At 38.0% G+C, this 17,667-nt stretch overlaps 4 protein-coding genes across 8 annotated transcripts; 1 reads left to right on the top strand and 3 right to left on the bottom strand.

Moving 5' to 3' along the window:
• Window positions 1–176: 176 nt before the first annotated feature.
• On the bottom strand, window positions 177–3,142 carry LOC141643669 (ABC transporter I family member 10-like). The gene is made up of 6 exons (XM_074452918.1): window positions 2,971–3,142; window positions 2,647–2,821; window positions 2,209–2,295; window positions 1,373–1,498; window positions 1,167–1,289; window positions 177–457 (listed from the first exon to the last, which is right to left on the bottom strand). The coding sequence occupies exons 1-6, from the start codon at window positions 3,039–3,041 to the stop codon at window positions 242–244; spliced, it is 798 nt and encodes a 265-aa protein (XP_074309019.1). The 5' UTR covers window positions 3,042–3,142; the 3' UTR covers window positions 177–241.
• Window positions 3,143–4,584: 1,442 nt separating this feature from the next.
• On the bottom strand, window positions 4,585–8,239 carry LOC141643662 (protein ENDOPLASMIC RETICULUM-ARRESTED PEN3). Of its 5 annotated transcripts, XM_074452910.1 has the most exons (4): window positions 6,722–8,239; window positions 6,364–6,467; window positions 5,492–5,572; window positions 4,585–5,066 (listed from the first exon to the last, which is right to left on the bottom strand). In XM_074452910.1, the coding sequence occupies exon 1, from the start codon at window positions 8,153–8,155 to the stop codon at window positions 6,830–6,832; it is 1,326 nt and encodes a 441-aa protein (XP_074309011.1). In that variant the 5' UTR covers window positions 8,156–8,239; the 3' UTR covers window positions 4,585–5,066; window positions 5,492–5,572; window positions 6,364–6,467; window positions 6,722–6,829. The 5 variants fall into 5 exon arrangements, with proteins under 5 accessions (XP_074309011.1, XP_074309013.1, XP_074309012.1 ...); XM_074452912.1 differs by lacking the exon at window positions 6,364–6,467; XM_074452908.1 differs by lacking the exon at window positions 4,585–5,066 and having other exon boundaries at window positions 5,068–5,572.
• A 1,848-nt stretch (window positions 8,240–10,087) lies between these two features.
• On the top strand, window positions 10,088–11,659 carry LOC141643661 (NAD(P)H-quinone oxidoreductase subunit O, chloroplastic). The gene is made up of 6 exons (XM_074452906.1): window positions 10,088–10,424; window positions 10,526–10,581; window positions 10,944–11,009; window positions 11,086–11,127; window positions 11,249–11,308; window positions 11,453–11,659. Exons 1-6 carry the CDS (start codon window positions 10,199–10,201, stop codon window positions 11,480–11,482), a joined length of 480 nt encoding a protein of 159 aa, XP_074309007.1. The 5' UTR covers window positions 10,088–10,198; the 3' UTR covers window positions 11,483–11,659.
• A 323-nt stretch (window positions 11,660–11,982) lies between these two features.
• On the bottom strand, window positions 11,983–16,765 carry LOC141643660 (uncharacterized). The gene is made up of 4 exons (XM_074452905.1): window positions 16,346–16,765; window positions 16,052–16,157; window positions 15,028–15,239; window positions 11,983–14,131 (listed from the first exon to the last, which is right to left on the bottom strand). Exons 1-4 carry the CDS (start codon window positions 16,532–16,534, stop codon window positions 12,854–12,856), a joined length of 1,785 nt encoding a protein of 594 aa, XP_074309006.1. The 5' UTR covers window positions 16,535–16,765; the 3' UTR covers window positions 11,983–12,853.
• Window positions 16,766–17,667: the final 902 nt, after the last annotated feature.

The raw sequence follows: 17,667 nt of genomic DNA, 5'->3' as shown, positions 1-17,667 counted from the left end.
AAAAAAGTGTTTTTGAGTCCAAAAACACTTTTACAAACTAGGCCAAACACACACTTAATTGGCGGGGTGAGAAAATTCGCAAGTGAACCATACAATTGGTTCAAAGGGATATGTCGCCTGACGAAATGCCTTTGTCATTTGAACTCCAGTTATGAACTACAAGTAATAATAATTCCTTTTTGCTAGTTAGAACAGTTCATAGCCATTGATTAGTGCAATGAAATTGAATAATTGGAAGGAATCATATTAAAGAATTGATGTGATTAATGTACAAAGTTTGCTGTCTATTAATAAACTTGAGAATGCTTGAAGGGCGACCATCCATCACAACTTTTCCGTCTTCCATATACACAGCACCATCTGCATATTCAAGTTCCTCCAGTCGATGTGTAACCCATAATGCTGTCACTTCTCCAGAGCTCGTCAACGAATTTTTCACCGCTTTTATCACGCCAACCTGTCATTTCGTGTAAGCGTTAGCATCAAATTCACAACTTTTTGCTTTTCTGGAAGTTGAAAGATCGTACATTTCGTGCAGACTCGATATATACTCTATACTCTGTAAATACATATCTAAAGCACACAGCCATGAAAATGCCGAACAAGATACCAAAGTGAACATACTTCAGATCGGATCGGATCAGATCAGATATGTTCCTAGTTTGATATTGTCGGGTAATTTTGAGATATGTGACAGTTAATTTCAAGTCATTCAGGTCAGGGACTTACAAGTTGGTTCAGTTTGTGCTGATTCTGGTCATTTTTCTATTCATCAAGGTTTATGTCAACTTTTCTAGTGACAGTAATAGACTTGTGTAGGATTTCGGATCATCTTGGATCCCTGTTTGAGTCTCATTGGGTCTCAGCTGGTCAGTTTTCGCATGCCTGGTTCAGGTTTTATATACTTCAAGTGGGATAGACACGTGATAAACAAGACACGTAAATCAAAATGACATTGGATGCTTACCATTGAGCTTGCCATGATTAGCTGGTTAAGGTTGTATATTTTAGAGCACTAAAGCTTATATGAGACGGTCATACATGTGAGACCAACTCTTACACATCAACAGAAGAGTACTTAATTATATGGGCTGGTTTCCCAAGTGAGACCATGTCATACAATCTAATCATAGTTTCTTAGCTTTCTTATCACAAAAGTAAAGTACCTGATCACTCTCGTCCAGAAATGTAGTAAGCTCGTCCAGCAACAGGACTTTGCAAGCTTCAGCTAATGCTCCTGCAATGGCTACTCTCTGTTTCTGACCACCACTCAGAGTCTGAACTGCTCTCTATTCATCAACCATTTGACTCATTAGATGCAAATCTTTGATCATATGTACTTTAGCAGCATTATCTTATACCAGAGATATACCTGTGAGCAATCGGACATTCCCACAGCATCCAAAGCTTTTGCAACTCTAGTTTGAACTTCGTCATAAGTCAGGTCAAATTTACCCAAACCAAATGCAACATCAGCCTCCACGGTCGGCATCACTACCTATCACATTCACATTTCAGCGAAACTTTTCTGATACTGTGCCGCATGTAAGAACAACCCCAATACTTATGCACCTCTCAATTAATTATCTGGTTAATTGAATCGTCTCACATATATGACCATATCATATGAATTTTTGTGCTCATTGCTAAACGTTTAACAAGAGTTAAAAAGTTTATATTTTATATAGGCATTGGAAATCCAGTATGTTACCTACCCTGGTCTTTTGATTTCCTGGTTTACAGCCCGGCAGCTACCTTTACAAAGGCTTGGGATCTTACCGGAGAGACTCTTGTTAATGAACCATGGTCATTTTCACCCTCACCAACAATAAATCAGCATGCATGGGTTGTGAGGATTACATTCTATGTTTCCTGGTTTTTGGAACATTAATACATTTCCGTATCTTACTTCTTTATTGATGAATGACTAAAAACATCAGTTAATGGCTACTTATTGTGGAGTAATGTTACTTGCAATCTAAGTCTCTACTCTAAAGTGAATGTAAGGATTCAAGACTTAGATAGCCACTTTCGACACCTCTTGTCATGAGTCAAGTCCGAGTTAACAACGAATTACCTAACTGATAAGTGATCACATCAACATCAGAGATTCTCAACTCATATCGAACAAAAACTCAACAAACTCAATGCACAGCCAAGTATGGACATTGGTGATATATAAGCAAATCTCATGAACCCAAAACTGACCTGATGATCCGGGTTCTGGAAGACAAAGCTCTTCGGCTTCTGAACATAAACATTTCCCCCAGTTGGTTTCAGCAGGCCAGCTAAAATCTGTACCCATAAATAACACAAACCCTTAGACTTTTACCAATGACACAAACCCTGAAAGCTAAAGCCGCGATAGAACAAAAAAAAAGACGTTTTTATAAAGGATGGCTATGTTCCCTCGACGCTCCATGACTCCAAGGATCCTTGTTTTGGAACACACACTGATCAAAGTCGACACTCGTAATCATTCGATGGGGTTCACAGAGAACCACAAAGATCAAATTCATGCTGACGAGTTTCAAACCCTGGTTTCGGAATAACTTCCTAATAACACTAATGATAGAATATTCAAGCTTAACAAGCTAGAGAAGAAAGCAAGATCAAATAAACAGGTTAAGATACAAAGATAAAGACCTTCAAAAGGGTAGATTTGCCACAGCCATTAGGTCCAAGAAGCATCCACAATTGGCCAGACGGTATCGAAATCGAGCAATTCTTAAGAATTGGCAAAGTTCCACCATTTTTATTGGCTACTGAAAAATTCAAGTTTTGACCCAGTATGGCATAGTTGTTCACATCACTCCCATTTCTACAATCACAACAATTGGAACAAACCCATCACAATTCACAGCAGTTTACTACTAAAAATGAACAAAAATGAATGATACATTACATCAGAGTTAATGCATGCAAGATGTTCGACGAAATGCGTAGCTGAGAAAGTAAAGAGAAAAAGACCTTGAAGAATACATGGTACAGTTAATAGGTGGTAGAGCTGGTACTGGAGCTCGCAAAGAGGGGAGATTCATTTTGTGTAATGGCTTCGAGCTCCAATTTAGGAGATTGGTCACAGTAATTGGCCGACGAGTTTTAAATCTTTTTGTCTTTAACTCGATCCGTAACTCGTAAAATGCTTGTGTCACTCTTCAATTTAGACCTGCCAAATTCTGACCCGGCCGAAAATTACACCGACCCGTTTTTCAAGGTCAAGAGTCAAGGCCGAAAATTTTGATCCAATAACCCGTTCAACCCGAACCCGAAATAACCGTTGGATTAAAGGTAAATCAATAATTTTATTAAAATATTAATATTTATATATTATATTTGAATAAATAGCTAAAAAATTATTTATTTTATTACTTAAAATTACAAGCACAATTAAAAAGTCAAATTTATATAAATTTTATAATAAAATAATTATTAAAATTTTTAATAAATATGTCAATACAATTAATGTAAACATACTTGCTTGGATTGAGGGTAATAGGAGGGAAATGAATATGGGAGTAATATGTGAGGTGTATTTCCCATGTTTGGTATGCGGGTAATTATTCACCTCTTGGAATTATTACCCTTGTGAAGGAGTAATACATTACCCACCCTCCCCCCAGGTAATGATTAAGGAAGTAAAAGATGTACTCAGTAATCATTACTCTTATGTCAAACATATCATCAAGGAACTCATTACCCCACTAATTAATTTCCCCAGTAATTGTCGCCCAATAAAACTTACCCCCTTAATAATTCCATGGATTCCAGGCAAACCCTACATATGACATTTTAATTTTAAATATGTTCTACATTTTTAAAAAAAATATTTTTTTTATTTCAAAAATCGTTAAAAAAGATGTTAGAAATTATTTTTTGACCCGTATTCTAACCCTAACCCGACCCGACCCGACCGACTCGTTTGACAAGTCTACTCTTTATATTTTTCTTTGCAATGAGAACAAAAGCTGAGAGCTCAAGTAGCAAGAGCTATTTTACTCCAACCGTGAAGTTTGGGGTTCCATTCTCACCCGTAATATAAGTGCGCTTAATTGAATAAAACGAAAAAAATATATGGTATATATTTTTTTAAAGACGTGCATATCGATTTTAAGTTTAAAATAGTCAAATTGTGTGCCATTAGATAGATGAGATAAGTGACCATCATAGATGAATATGTTTGTCTTAACCAAAAAATTGTGACATTTATATGAGTTGAAAAATAAAGTTGTTTTTAGTTGTCAAAATTCACGTAGCATTGCAAATTTGTAAGTTTATGTCAATTTACTAACACCAACAAAATTTAAGATTTTGGTTAACTATTGTATTAGTAGTCATGGCTTGATCAATAAAGATTATCGTGAAAAAATGTTACTTCGTATATATAAATATATAATGATCCAAAAAGTTTTTCACTCCCAACAATTTAGATGAAATATGTTAATTTCAAGTAGTCCGAGAGATCTTCAATTCATAATAATTCAAACTTTTACTAAACAATTCTAAAAATATTTCATATTTCGAATGGAATCTCAAATTGGCAATTTAGTCACTCGCACATTTAAGTGCCATATGCTCATGAAATGCACATTAAACTCAATCAAATGTTTTTATTAGCTTAGGCATTTGAATGGTGATACACTGATACAATATTACACATGAAACTTAAGTTAATTGTACTATAAAATATAAAGAAAAAAAAATGAAATCACACGCATGAGCAAAATTATAGGACTTCCCACCCATACTAAAAAAGTTGGAATTTTGCAGCTCTAAAAAGAGATTACTTCCTGAAACTTTTCTGGGTTTTAATTGAATCAGGATAATTTATCAAGTCTTGACCGACGTGTCGAAGAGACAGATGCACAAGAAATCGAGAGTTGCTACTGGCATTTCTATACCCAATACATTAGCAGTCCGGATGATCTAGATGAGCAAGCTGATACAGCAGAACTTGGTAAAGCTTATAAAACTGCTGGAGTCCTCTTCGGTATTCCTAATGTATTTTAGGCTTCACAAATGACGAGAAAGCGAGAAATAAGATGTACACGACCTTACCGGTTACCCTGTCACAAATGAACTTCATTTGAATGATTCAAATTCATAATAAAACTGAAGCGAACTGATTTCACTGACTGAACTTTATATAATCATAACAATATCATAGCTAAAAAATATTAGCGAGTCTTCTGCTAATTCAAATTGATGGGTAATGCAAAATTGGTCGATTTCCACCATCATATCCATAGTTGGCAGCTCTGGCTCCATATCAAGGTCACGACTCACGGTCAATATCGTGAATAGCTTCTTTTTGACTGCAAACGCCGGAATCGTTCATTTCACCTAAGCTAAAATGGGAAAAAAAATGTATACTCCTAAGCACAATCCCAATTTATTCTCAACATCGGCTTCTATCTGAACCTATCAGGGGAAACCTAACATCAGTTATTCTACAATTACTCGTACAAAAATTAGCATCCATCGTTCGTACCCATTCATATAACACAAACCAGATGTACAATCTCCTCCCTTTGATTAATTGCGTCACCCAGCCAGATGTTAATATGTTATACTGCAAATTAACTAGAAGATTAATTAGTACAAAATGAAGGACATTACAATCCTGAAAGAAGATGCTGCAATGAGTACACCAATAATCGAGATTCTACTTTCATATCACGTGTACCTGTAGTGATCCTAACAAATTTGCATCTTTACACGATAATCAAAATCAATTTTTTATTTAGTCTGTAAATGTTTCGTGTGAAAGCATATGCCCAAACTCTGTTACAGCAAAACGCCTTATACTTAAACCTAGTCCTGAATCTACTGACAAGGAAGAATTTAAGAACATTTATAGTGTGTATCGTAAATTAAAGATTTAAAAAGTTTCATCTGTCAAAAGAGATCCTTCTATATTGGTATTTCAAATTTGATAATAATTATCTTAACACAAATTGTAGCTAGAGCCCTAGACTGTTTCAGAAAATCGTGAACACAATATCAATATTCAATGAGAATTAGGGATACCGTATATGCAAACTTCCTCAATATGCAGTTATGCACATGCCTTTAATCAACCATAAACCTAAACTGGGAAATTGTTTTCATCTGTTTCGTTTTGCTGCTGTATGCTTTACAGGTCTCGATCACAAAATCCAATCTTGTTAAAACCACGACATAAATTATTAAAAACAATGGTCACAAGTCACAACTTGCAATATAAATGAGATCCCGAGGGTATTTCTAAAAACTCTATGAAGTTTTAGATTTCCTTTCTTCGAAGTATCAAGTTTGAGAGCTGTTAGTCTGTTACGACAAAATCAAAATCCTACCACTTGAGAAATTGAGAACCACCTTTACCTAAGCATTGCCACTCAGCAATCATCATCTCAATCTGCAGCTGAACCCCTTAAAGATTCGCCAACCGGTTCTAGCATATTCATATCGTGTTGTTTGCTTAAAATCTGTATACGGAACACACTATCAAGAGCTCATTGTATCGTGTACAGGATGTTAAGTGTTGATATCGCTAATAATAGGTTCATCAAAACCATTTGGAGTAATTCATCCACCATTACAAACAACAGTCATCAATCACCTTCACTAACAACACAACTATACACAAGCTGTACAACAACGCAACACCACACAAGCTTACACAATGCAACCAGAACAACACATATGTCACGGAAATAAGAAACGAGGAAGGCAGACTTACATATATGCCTTCCTCTTGCATTCCTGCATCAGGGAACTGTTCTTGCTTGGTCTTACAAAGCCAAAAGAATACAAATGAGCTTGGAAGTCGAATGTACAACCAAACACCTCAAGAAAGCGTAATAAGACCAGAAGACGTAGAAGTCTCCCAAACCTCAAGACCCTCGACATCATCCCTAGCAACAAACAACCTATTCCCACCGCCTCCAATCATCCTAATCCTTCCCTTCTTCTCCTCCTCCTCCTCCTCCTCCTTATCCATAAAATTCCTCCTATACCCTCCTCCATTCACCATTGACCACGCCTCCAACGCCCCGTCCCTCCCCACAAACACATGCTTATTCCAACAATGTACCACCACACTCCCCCTCACTGCCCCCGTTCCTCTTAACCCCGGATTCACCTCCTCCAAATAAACCCAAGGATCCTCATCCCCACCTCCTCCTAACATCCTCAAATCCGCCACGCCGACATCCCCGCTCCTGGACCCCACCTTGGCCATAATCCCTGTCTCCTCATCAACATCCACGTCAGCAATCCCATCTCCCAATCTCCTCCCTCTTCCCTCTCCACTCGTCTCCCACAGTGTCTTCCCTGATCTTACGTCCCATATTCTCACATACCCCGAATACCCAAACGCGCTGCACGTGACCGCGCTTCCGACTAGCAGTCCTAATTGTTGGACGCACGTGAGCTTGGTCAATGCAGCTGACTTTGAAGTGTTCCCCGATTGACGACCGATTTCTGATGAGATTTTCAGAGTGGTTTTGTCGATGACGAGGATCGTGTTTTCGGCGTGGCGGGTTTTGAAGCAGGCGAATACGGTGGAGGAGGAAGGAGGAGAGGTGAGGGAGGTGACGTGGGATGAGAGGGTGCGGAGGTCGGTGGGGTCAGACCATAGAACGGTGGAGATGTGGTGGTCGGAGAAGAAGTGGAGGCCGGGACGGGATGAGGAGGCGACGGCGGAGACGGTGGAGGAGAGGGCGGAGATGGAGGTGATTAGAGGGAGGTGAGTGGGGATGGTGGAGAGGTGGGTGAGGGTGGTTGGGTGGTAGTGAGAGATGAGGTTGTTGTGGCCGAGGAGGAGAGGGAGGGTGATTGGTGCGGTGGTTGGTGCGGTGGTTGTGGTGGTGGTGGGAGGGGCGAAGGTGGAGATGAAGGGGGAGAGGGGTGGAGTGAGGGTGGTTGTGTGGGAGGAGTCGTAGGGGGTGAAGGGTGATGGGGTGAGGTGGTGGTGGGTGCGGGCGGTGGAGAGGAGGGTGGTGAAGTGGTGGGGGTCGGCGTCGAAGAAGATGGGGGTGGTTGATGCGGTGGTGAGGAGATGGGGGAGGTGGATGGGAGTGTGGCGGAGGGTGGAGAGAGTTGTTTCGAAGTGTTTGCCGCCGACGTTGAGTTTAACGCGGTGGTTGGAGGTGGAGTGAAAATCGGAGTCCATTAGTTGAGTTTTGGACGAGTGTGGAAATGGTTACTCCATTTGTTGACTTTCCAATCACAAGTTCGGGGGTAGATTGTACTCCGTATCATACTAGGCATTAGGCACACTAGGGATATGTTAATTATGTCCGTGGATGATAAATGACAAGCTTGGTTACGCGTCCAAGTAATCACTTAACGCCTAAACTGAGTTTAATTGACGGAAAATAAAGTTTAGGGGTACACTTAGTGATAATGACAACAATTAGGGGTACCATGTATGTTTTAAAAAATGTAGGGGTACCATGTAGAAACTCGAAAAATTGAAGGGTACCATATAGAATATCCTTTTTTTTTTTTTTTTTTGACCAGGAATATCCCCTACCGACATCTGGGCAATCTCCTTCGGGATATTGAAGGCAATTTAATGGGTTGACCCCTCCCAAGTTTGACTTTTTCATTCGCAAGAATCAGGAATCGAACCTCTGACCACTTGTTTAAGAGATGAGAGCCCTTACCACTCACACCAGCCAACTTTGGTACTAGGGATATGTTAATGAGACGAGACAACTCGCGACTTACTCGAGATTGACTCAGTCAAAGCTCGGTTCATGCGAGCTCGGCTCGGACTCGGCTTGAGAGCTTAACGAGTCAAGCCGAGCAAAGGTTGACTCGATTCGAAAAGCTCGCGAGCGGCTCGAACTTGTGTGATTACATAAGATATTGCTCATATTTTATAAAAATATTTTATCATGATTATATTTTTGTAGCACACATATCAAATGTCTCGCTGATTTGCCAAATATTTTTACATATAACCTCCGAGCCTTATTATTGAAAATATCGAAAAAATAAAAAATAAAAAAATAAACAATTTTATATAGGCTCGATTTGGGCTCGACTTTGGCTCGAGCTCGCATTAAAGCTCGCAAGCATTATAACGAGCACATTTTTTCAACTTCGGATAAGCTCGAGATCGGCTCGAGCTAAACTTTTGATTCTTGAGCACAGGCCGAGTAAGGCCAAGCTCGGGCTCGGCTCGTTAACATCCCTAAGGCACACTGACATAGGTGCGCTCATTTGAACAATAAAATAATAAAAAAAACGGTTCAAATGATTTGACCCGATAGTCGGAGTGAGAACCCGAGCAATTGGACATGACCAATAACCTGAATTTACTCGAGTTAAAGCGATTCAATTCGAATGTTTACAGTTATAGACTGACAATCATCCGTAAAGAATTTGATAATAACATATTCGAAAATAACCAAAATTTAAAGTAACCTGATCTTACGAGAATTTTTGCGAATTTGAAATAACTCGGTCGAACCCAATAATTGAATTGTTTGCCACAATGCTTATTTATGAAGCTACATATATCCGTAAATTGTTTCCTAACTGCTCTGACTCGAGACTCGAAAATGATCCAAAAAATGGGATCCGAAAGTTCTCATAGACTTGAAGTGACCTGACTCAAAAGTGATCCGACGCTATAAGGCTGATCGAGTCCAAGAAAATTACCCGAAAAATATGATCCAAACTTGATCTGAAAGACCCGAAGGCTGAAGTGATCAGACCCAATAAGGCTGACCCGAGCCTAGAAAATGACAAAAAAAATGTGACTTGAAGTGGCGTGATCCGAAATTAACTCGATTGGAGCTTAACCCGAATAGCCCATTTGGTGGGACCCAATTTCAATCACAAATTCTTATTTAAGACGGGTCAAGTATCATACCACTTATATAGTTGTATATATGAGACAAATATATTATTTTTCCTTATACATTTCTATATATACAACTATACAAGTAGTATGTATTTGACCTATTTTAAAGTTAAAACGGATACTGCAGACATCTCCACATTTACTTGGGTACCTTGCATAAAGAGCCAAAACAAGAGTTTTTGTCTAAAACATGTACAGCATATATTAAGAGGCTGAAGATAGACTGATAACAGGAAGTAAGGAAAGACACCCCCTCTTTTCTTATCTCAAATATACAACAATATAACAATAACAGCAGCAGCAAAGCAGTGGGTTTTTAACATTATTCCTCTCTTCCCCATGGCTTTCTCCACTTCTCTCTCAAATGCTCATCCATTCTCGCGCTTTTCTTCTCTCCCTCAACCCACCAAATTCACCTCCTTTCGACGACAGTTATCAGTTAAAGCTGTAAATGCTTCTGAACCAACTGAAGCTGACAGCAAACAGAAACAAGTGACTGAAACACAGCAAATCAAAGATGAGCCTCCTCCTCCTCCTAAGAGGGCCGCTAAACCCGTTTATTCAAGTGGGTATTTCACTTTCATTCATCCTTTTTTATGCTTCATTTGCTTCAAATCAAAACATATGTTTCACTTCTGATCACTGACTGTCATTCTTTCCTGGCAGTGAAAAAGGGTCAGATTGTAAGGGTCGACAAGGAGAAATACCTCAATAGCATCAATGTGGGTTGATTGTTTCGTCTTTTAATCCATCGCATTACAATTAACAATGAAATTTTATTATAGGTCATCTTGATTCTGAAAAGGGTCTCCATGTTTTCAACATTAGGCAAAGTTTGCATACCTCTGCTTGTAGCTGGTCGTCCCTTTCCTCGCTGTAGTAGGAGCCTTTCAGGCATTGAACCAACACTGTAATTTCTTAAGTAAAGCTATTCGCCGCTGTAAAAACCAGTGGAATTCAGAAATCTGACCTGAACTCAACATTCACTGGCCAATTCCGTTGGACGGAACTGAAAATTTAATACTTAACTATAACCTAATGTAAGTCCTGATTAATTGTTTGTTCTGCCACTGTTTATGGACAGTACTTATCGGTTGGACATCCAATCTACTTCAAGGGGCTAGATTACATTTACGAGGATCGTGGAGAGGTACTACTCTCTATACTGTAGCGCTCAACATTGAGCCATGAAGCCGTATGATAATTTTCTGCAACTTTACACGCAGGTACTGGATATACGCATTTTCGAGACAGGGGAATATGCACTTGTAAGTAACTCAAGCCCTAAAAAACACTTATGATCAGTAGCAAATTTCCATTTTCAGTAGAGGCAGAGTTTTTAACACAAGGGAAAAGTTTCGGATATCTGATTCTGATTTAAAACTGCAGGTTGCATGGGTTGGTATCCCAACATCACCAGCTTGGCTCCCAACAGACATGCTCATCAAGGTATGCAGACATTGTTAGCTCCTTGAACGGATCAAATACTGCCATATTATTCGATCATCACTATTAACCATCAGAGATTCAGAGCCACTCTGCAAATGGTGAATAAAACTGATCTGACTTACGACTCTGTGTTTCTCTTTGCAGTCTGACAAGCTCGACTATGAAAGGATGTAGTGATTCATTCCGTGCAGAACTAGAAGATAGATTTATTTTCCCAAGTGAAATGTAATATAAATGTATATGCCGATTATTAGTCGGCTGGCTGATATTCCGATAATCTGCATAAATAGTTTATGATGTACCATACTGAAACAAAAGAGAGTTTATTCAAGTCGGAGTACAATTTGTGACTGATCTTTTGTTCGGATACAAGAACAGTTTATAGTCTGAGAAATTTACAGTTTTACGGCAAAGGCAAGGTCCTAAAATTTTATTCACCGACTACTTTACCATATTGTCTCAAGGGCTTCCATCCATGGAGATGTCTGATGTATGCAACCTTGAAGAAACAAATAGACTATTTCTGAAAGACCCACTATGAATATTGTGCCATCAAATTCATCAACGAAAGTCTGCCTAAGATGTATTAGAACTCCACTAGATCATAAGCATGATCCGTCATATGCACAGTTACCAAATACTGTATGACTTTAATTCGAGCAAAGACTAACAGAACCCAACCAAACACCAAGGCAATTCTCAAGATTGATCTTGTGTAAAACTTGGTATACAAAATAAAGTTTATTTCTCTGTAATGGAAACAAGAATACAATAATGGCTGCATTTATCTTTACAATCATTTCTCCATGTCAAGTTTGCTACAGTTCTGATCTGAAGTATTACAGAATACAGAGCCACAATGGCGACTGGTGAGCTACTGATCAGTAGTAGTCAGAACAAATCCCTTCAGCAAGTGAGGTGAGGGTATACTGCGTAAATCTTACAACCTTCTAAAACAAAGGAGCAGGCGACTCTCACGTTTGTTATCTGGTATTTCAGATATGCAGCAGGCAAATTGTTGCATCAACTACATACTTTCATCCAGCAACCTAAAAAGGATACTCTGCTAGACTTCAATCAAGGAAGAATTCTATACAGCAGCCTTATTCCCCAATGTTCGCAATGTGCTGCCAGCATTTCTTCTAACTATGTTTACTTCGACGACTCATATTACTCCCTTCATCCCAATTATACTGCCCCCATTTGACTTTTACGACTAATTCACAAACTTTTGACTTTTTTTGTTTCTATAATCTATAATATACAACAGTTGCATCTTTTTAAAAATGACACTATATTGTTTCAATCAATCAAATGTGTGTACATCTACCTAGATTTGGAGAAATTAATGGTTAGAGTTGACACTTATTACCAGCAAAATCAAATGGGGGACAATAAATTTAGGATGGAAATAGTAACTGGGCATACTTGTTCCGGGACTCACCATTATGATACGTGTATGACGCATGGACGCTTCACTGTATCTTGAGGAAATGCAACATGATAAGTAGTTCAAAAGTACGACTTACAGTTACCTCCAACTAGCTATCTTTTGGCACGTTTACGAGCCTTCATAAGTTCAACCAAGGATGGTAGAGGTCGAGGCACAGGTATGTTCATTGACCGGTAAAGCTTCCTCACATTTTCACTGAAACCTTTTCCCGATCCTGAGGAAGTACCTGAAGAATATAGGGTACATGATGAAAAAGATGAAGAACGTGAAACAGTTTCGCAAACTGTCATTGTCACGTCCCTTTTGGACATATCAGAATCCATTTCAGAGATACACACTTCTGCCTTGCTTTCAATTGGCTTCTCAATATCAATAACATCATCAGAGTTTGGCAACTTCTCTTCTCCAATGCTGTTATTGAGGTCCGTTGGTTTCTCAACTTCACTCCCTCCATCATCATCATCATCATCATCATCATCAGGAAGTGGAAGCTTTTGTTTTAAATTACTGCTGATTGTTTCTTCCTGATCATATACCGATTTAGATGAGGAATCTATTGCTTCAGCTGAGATGCAATACTGATAACCTAATCTCGCTCGTCCAAAAAGAGTTACTGATCGCTTCTTTTGCAAAGGAGACAAACTCAAGACTCTCTTGTTAGGCAATTTCTTTGGAGTTTCTAATTTGTATTCTTCAAGTGCTCCAATTGCCATTGCCTCTATAGAAGAGCTACTGCTGCTGCTTTTTGGCGATGTATTTGCATTAGGGATTGCATCATCAAAAGAAAGGTCTAAAAGCTTCCAAATATGAGCATCAGAAGCTTGAGACTTAAAGCAGTGTTTCTTAACATAATCAAGCTCCATAGCTCTGCATTCAGGCGTTGTTGAGACAACCCATTTAGGAACTAGAAGTTCCAAAGCCCACTCTAGTTCTTGTCTAGAAGAATGCATAGAGTAGCAGACATGCCAGACACCAAAGTGGTCTTTAACTGCTATATTCGATTTTTCTATAATTTTCCTCTCCATCATTGTAAGCTCGGTCTCCTCATGTGCATACCACTGTGCTGACGGTCGTATTATGAGAGGTTCAGGCTGCATATTCTCCCGAGCCTCTGAGATTTTCTTTTTTGCCTTTTCATATAATTTGGGAAATCCTTCAAATAAATGGAAACGGGAACTAGGGTCATCAGAGATGATTTGTGGTGCTATAAGTTGTAAAATTTGGTGAAAATCAGGGTGTATAGTCTTATTAACAAATATCTTAGATCCAAATGTTTTGCTAACATGAACGAGTATCTCTTCCTGACCGAGAATATTACATGTGAGGTATACTGTAGGGACATCGGGATGTTTCCATATGCAATTGGTAACCTGTTACATTGCAGGTGTGCGAACATTTAGCCAACAAATTTAACTTCAGATAAATATATTTTCCAGATTTATCACATATGGTCCAAAATCCAAATATATTATGTTTTAGACCTTGTTGCAGTTGCAAACTAGCAATTGCAAAAGCGTCCGCCCATGGCGATGGCCGATGAGGGGGGTAGTATGCATGTAACATTAACTTGGTGTAAAAAGAACAGATAGTTCGGTATGACCCATAAAGAAAACTGTTTTGAAAATTGCATTAACAGACTGGTACTCTATCTTAAATTAATGTCATCATATGACTTTGGTGTTTACAGTTTCACACGATAACCACTTTGACCAGCATTTTCTCATAGTATGTCATGTACTAGGACAAAATGATGGCTAAAGTTGACATTGGTAATCCACCAAAGTCAAACAGTGACAATAAATTTGGGATGCAGGGAGTATTTCATAGTTTAGTGAGTCAGTGAGTCGACTTGCTTTATTCCATCATAGTAAGTTGTTGACTCCGTTGGAAATGGAAAAGGTAAATTTGCACAAAACTATACCCACCATGTTATTTCCTTTAATATCCTTGCCGCAAAATGGACAACTCCGTTTTAACAGCGGTGGCCGCACCAAGTCAAGGAGGGTCCAAGGCAACAAGCGCGAGGTGCCAGGCGTAGGCATGCAATTTATACACACGTAGCGCACTGTTTTGCAAACAAATTTGTATTTTCTAGATAAATTTTTGTTCAATATCTCTCTTTTCTGAATTTTAAAGAGCCTTAACATGTAAGGAAGTTAACGATAGGGATAATGTATCAAAAGAGACCTTCAAAAGCCTTCACCAACAGAAATGTATGCTTACTAAGGGTGAATAATGAACTGGATGGACAGCACTCAGCTCATACCTGTTGAATTGCTGATTGTTGGCTAGGGATTTTCATGAGACTTTTGCCAAATGTGCAGTCTAGAAAAAGAAAATCAAGCGGACAATTTGGCTCCTTGCCTTTTTTCGCTAAATACTTCTCTGGTAAATACATCAGACATTCAGGAGTCAGTCTACAGTCCCCTGTATGAAGAATATTGCCAAAATCGCCTTCGAACAAAAACATCACAGCTCCTGAAGATCATAATTCAATGACAATCATTAACATTTTTGTTACTGTACATAGCATAGTTAACCATAGTAAGGTTTAAACTCTGCAGTTGCATTTTTGTTCGAAGCAATAATTGACGATTAGACGTCCATAAGGCATAAACATCAAGTACTCCAAATTCTATGTGCATACTAATATAAGCATTTAAGGGTCATATCACCCATTTTCCGAAAGAGTGTTGCATGCATAGTGCAAACACAAAAAACATGGACTTTTAGGTTTAGCTGGGTCGTCATATTATCAAAGGTTATAAAGATCAGAATGCCCTACTTCCATTATGCAATTGGCAAAGGGCCGAGACATCAATTTTAATTCGTGACTACGAGTATATCATTAATAAGTGATACTCCCTCTCTCATGGTCAATTGTTGTCCTTTGGTTTTGGCACAAAGACCGAAGAAAGGGGAGGGCTAATTACTAAATGACAAGTGGAACAAATTGAGTGTGAATGATCAAATTGCCCATCAAGTTCATTCTTAAAATAGAAAGGACAACAATTGACGGAGACACCCAAAATAGAATAGGACAACAAATGATCAGGATAGAGGAAGTATTAGATTACTAATCCCGAAAAAAAAACTCAAATTTCCTTCGGAGTCAGCTCAAACTCTTCATCATCATCAACAATATCAATTAAAAAGGCTTATTCCCAATCCCCTATAAAGTATAGACTTAAAAAATTAAATTGTCACAGAACAGCATATCCAGCAAAAACAAATCAACGGAATCAGAATAGGGTTTAACAAAGCCGGAAAAAATCGACGAAATGAATTACCAGGGCAGTGATTAGCATCAAAGGCTGTAACTTTGAAAGACCCATCTGGGTCTTTAATTGTAATGCATTGTCCTACCTCAATTCCCACAAATAATGACTCATCCAGCTGCAAAAACAACAATCAACAAATTACAAATGAAGGGTTTCAATTGCGAAAAATGATTTGATCGATTAGTCTCCTGTAAAGCGGTTTTACACTAATATTGTTGTAAAACGGAACATAAATTCCTAACTACATAAAACATGACCTGTAAATGTTAAAAACTAGTGACAAAATCGAAAAAGGAACGATACCTGAGGAAAGAATTGGAGAATGATGGATTTAGTAAGAAGGGTAGAGTAAATAGGGTAAGAACAAAAAGAGGTAATTCCAGAACAATGATCTTTATGAGCATGGGTTAAAAAATGATGGCGTTTCATCTTGGAATTAGGGTTCCATGTATCAACAGAAAATGGTAATTTTCTGGGCATTTCAATTGGCATTTTGAATTTTGAATTTGTCAATTTGGTATTCAATTGATTGTAAATAAATGGGGTTGTGTATTGACGAAATTAGGTATTTAAAAATGGTGAAAACCCTAGAAATTAAATTAAAATTGGGTGATAGGGATAGGGAAGTAGAGAAGCTTGCTTTGGAAGGATTGTGTTTGAGAATGGAATAATTGGGAAAGAATCTGGTAATTTGGTCAAATGGGAGGGAAAATATTTGAAGGTTATGCTCCGTATTAAAATTTTGAGACATGGCGGTTAATTAAACTTTAAACTATTACTCCCTCCGTTCGTCTCCGTCATTCATTTGTTTACATTTCTATGTTATGAAAATTAGAAAGTATTCCTATTTTTCTTATTTAAATGTCTCAATTATGTTTCAAATATCTATCTATCTATCTATCTATATTATTAAAGGAAGCTTTTTTCGAGCGATTACAGAGAGTCCAAGTTTTACGAATCACCTCATAATAAAATATTAAGAATTACTATCTCTACGTACATCAAAACATCTAACCAATAGTAGGAAACGTGATGAGGTAAAACAGAAGAAAGAGAGTTCAAATATACTTCTAAGTTCTAATAACTTTGTTGTGTGCATATGAAATCATATATATACAGCCATATACACAATACACAATACACAATACACAATACACAATACACGTACAAAACAAATCAATGTTTTTCCCTTCTTATATGTCTTATGTCTTGCTTTTCTTATTTGTTTTTAATTTTAATTTGGTATTACTTTTCTGATTTGTTCTTTTATAAAAATTGTGTGGCATTACATTGATAAAAACTACAGTATATTGTGCTCTAACAAGTTGTGTTTTAGCTACTATATCATCTATACTAATAATGTTTGGGTTCAAATTTCAGGTACGAATATAATGCCATATTCTTAAAGGTATGGTTACTATTGTACTGGGTATTATTCATTTGATTTTGATATACACAATTCTCTTTACTAGAGCACTCTTACATCTATATATCCAAATATCTCGGACATGTACCATGACTTTAATTTGTAAACTATCTTGCTCTCTATATTAGTGGCTATGAATATCATCTTATTGGCTTATTGTCATTGATGTTACTTATCTTTGTATATAATTAGTTTGCTT

The sequence above is a fragment of the Silene latifolia genome, chromosome 2, assembly GCF_048544455.1.
Source record: "Silene latifolia isolate original U9 population chromosome 2, ASM4854445v1, whole genome shotgun sequence".
In the NCBI taxonomy this organism is placed as follows: domain Eukaryota; kingdom Viridiplantae; phylum Streptophyta; class Magnoliopsida; order Caryophyllales; family Caryophyllaceae; genus Silene; species Silene latifolia.
The sequence above is the reverse complement of the archived record's forward strand: the minus strand, read 5'-3'. Positions and strand labels throughout refer to the sequence as shown.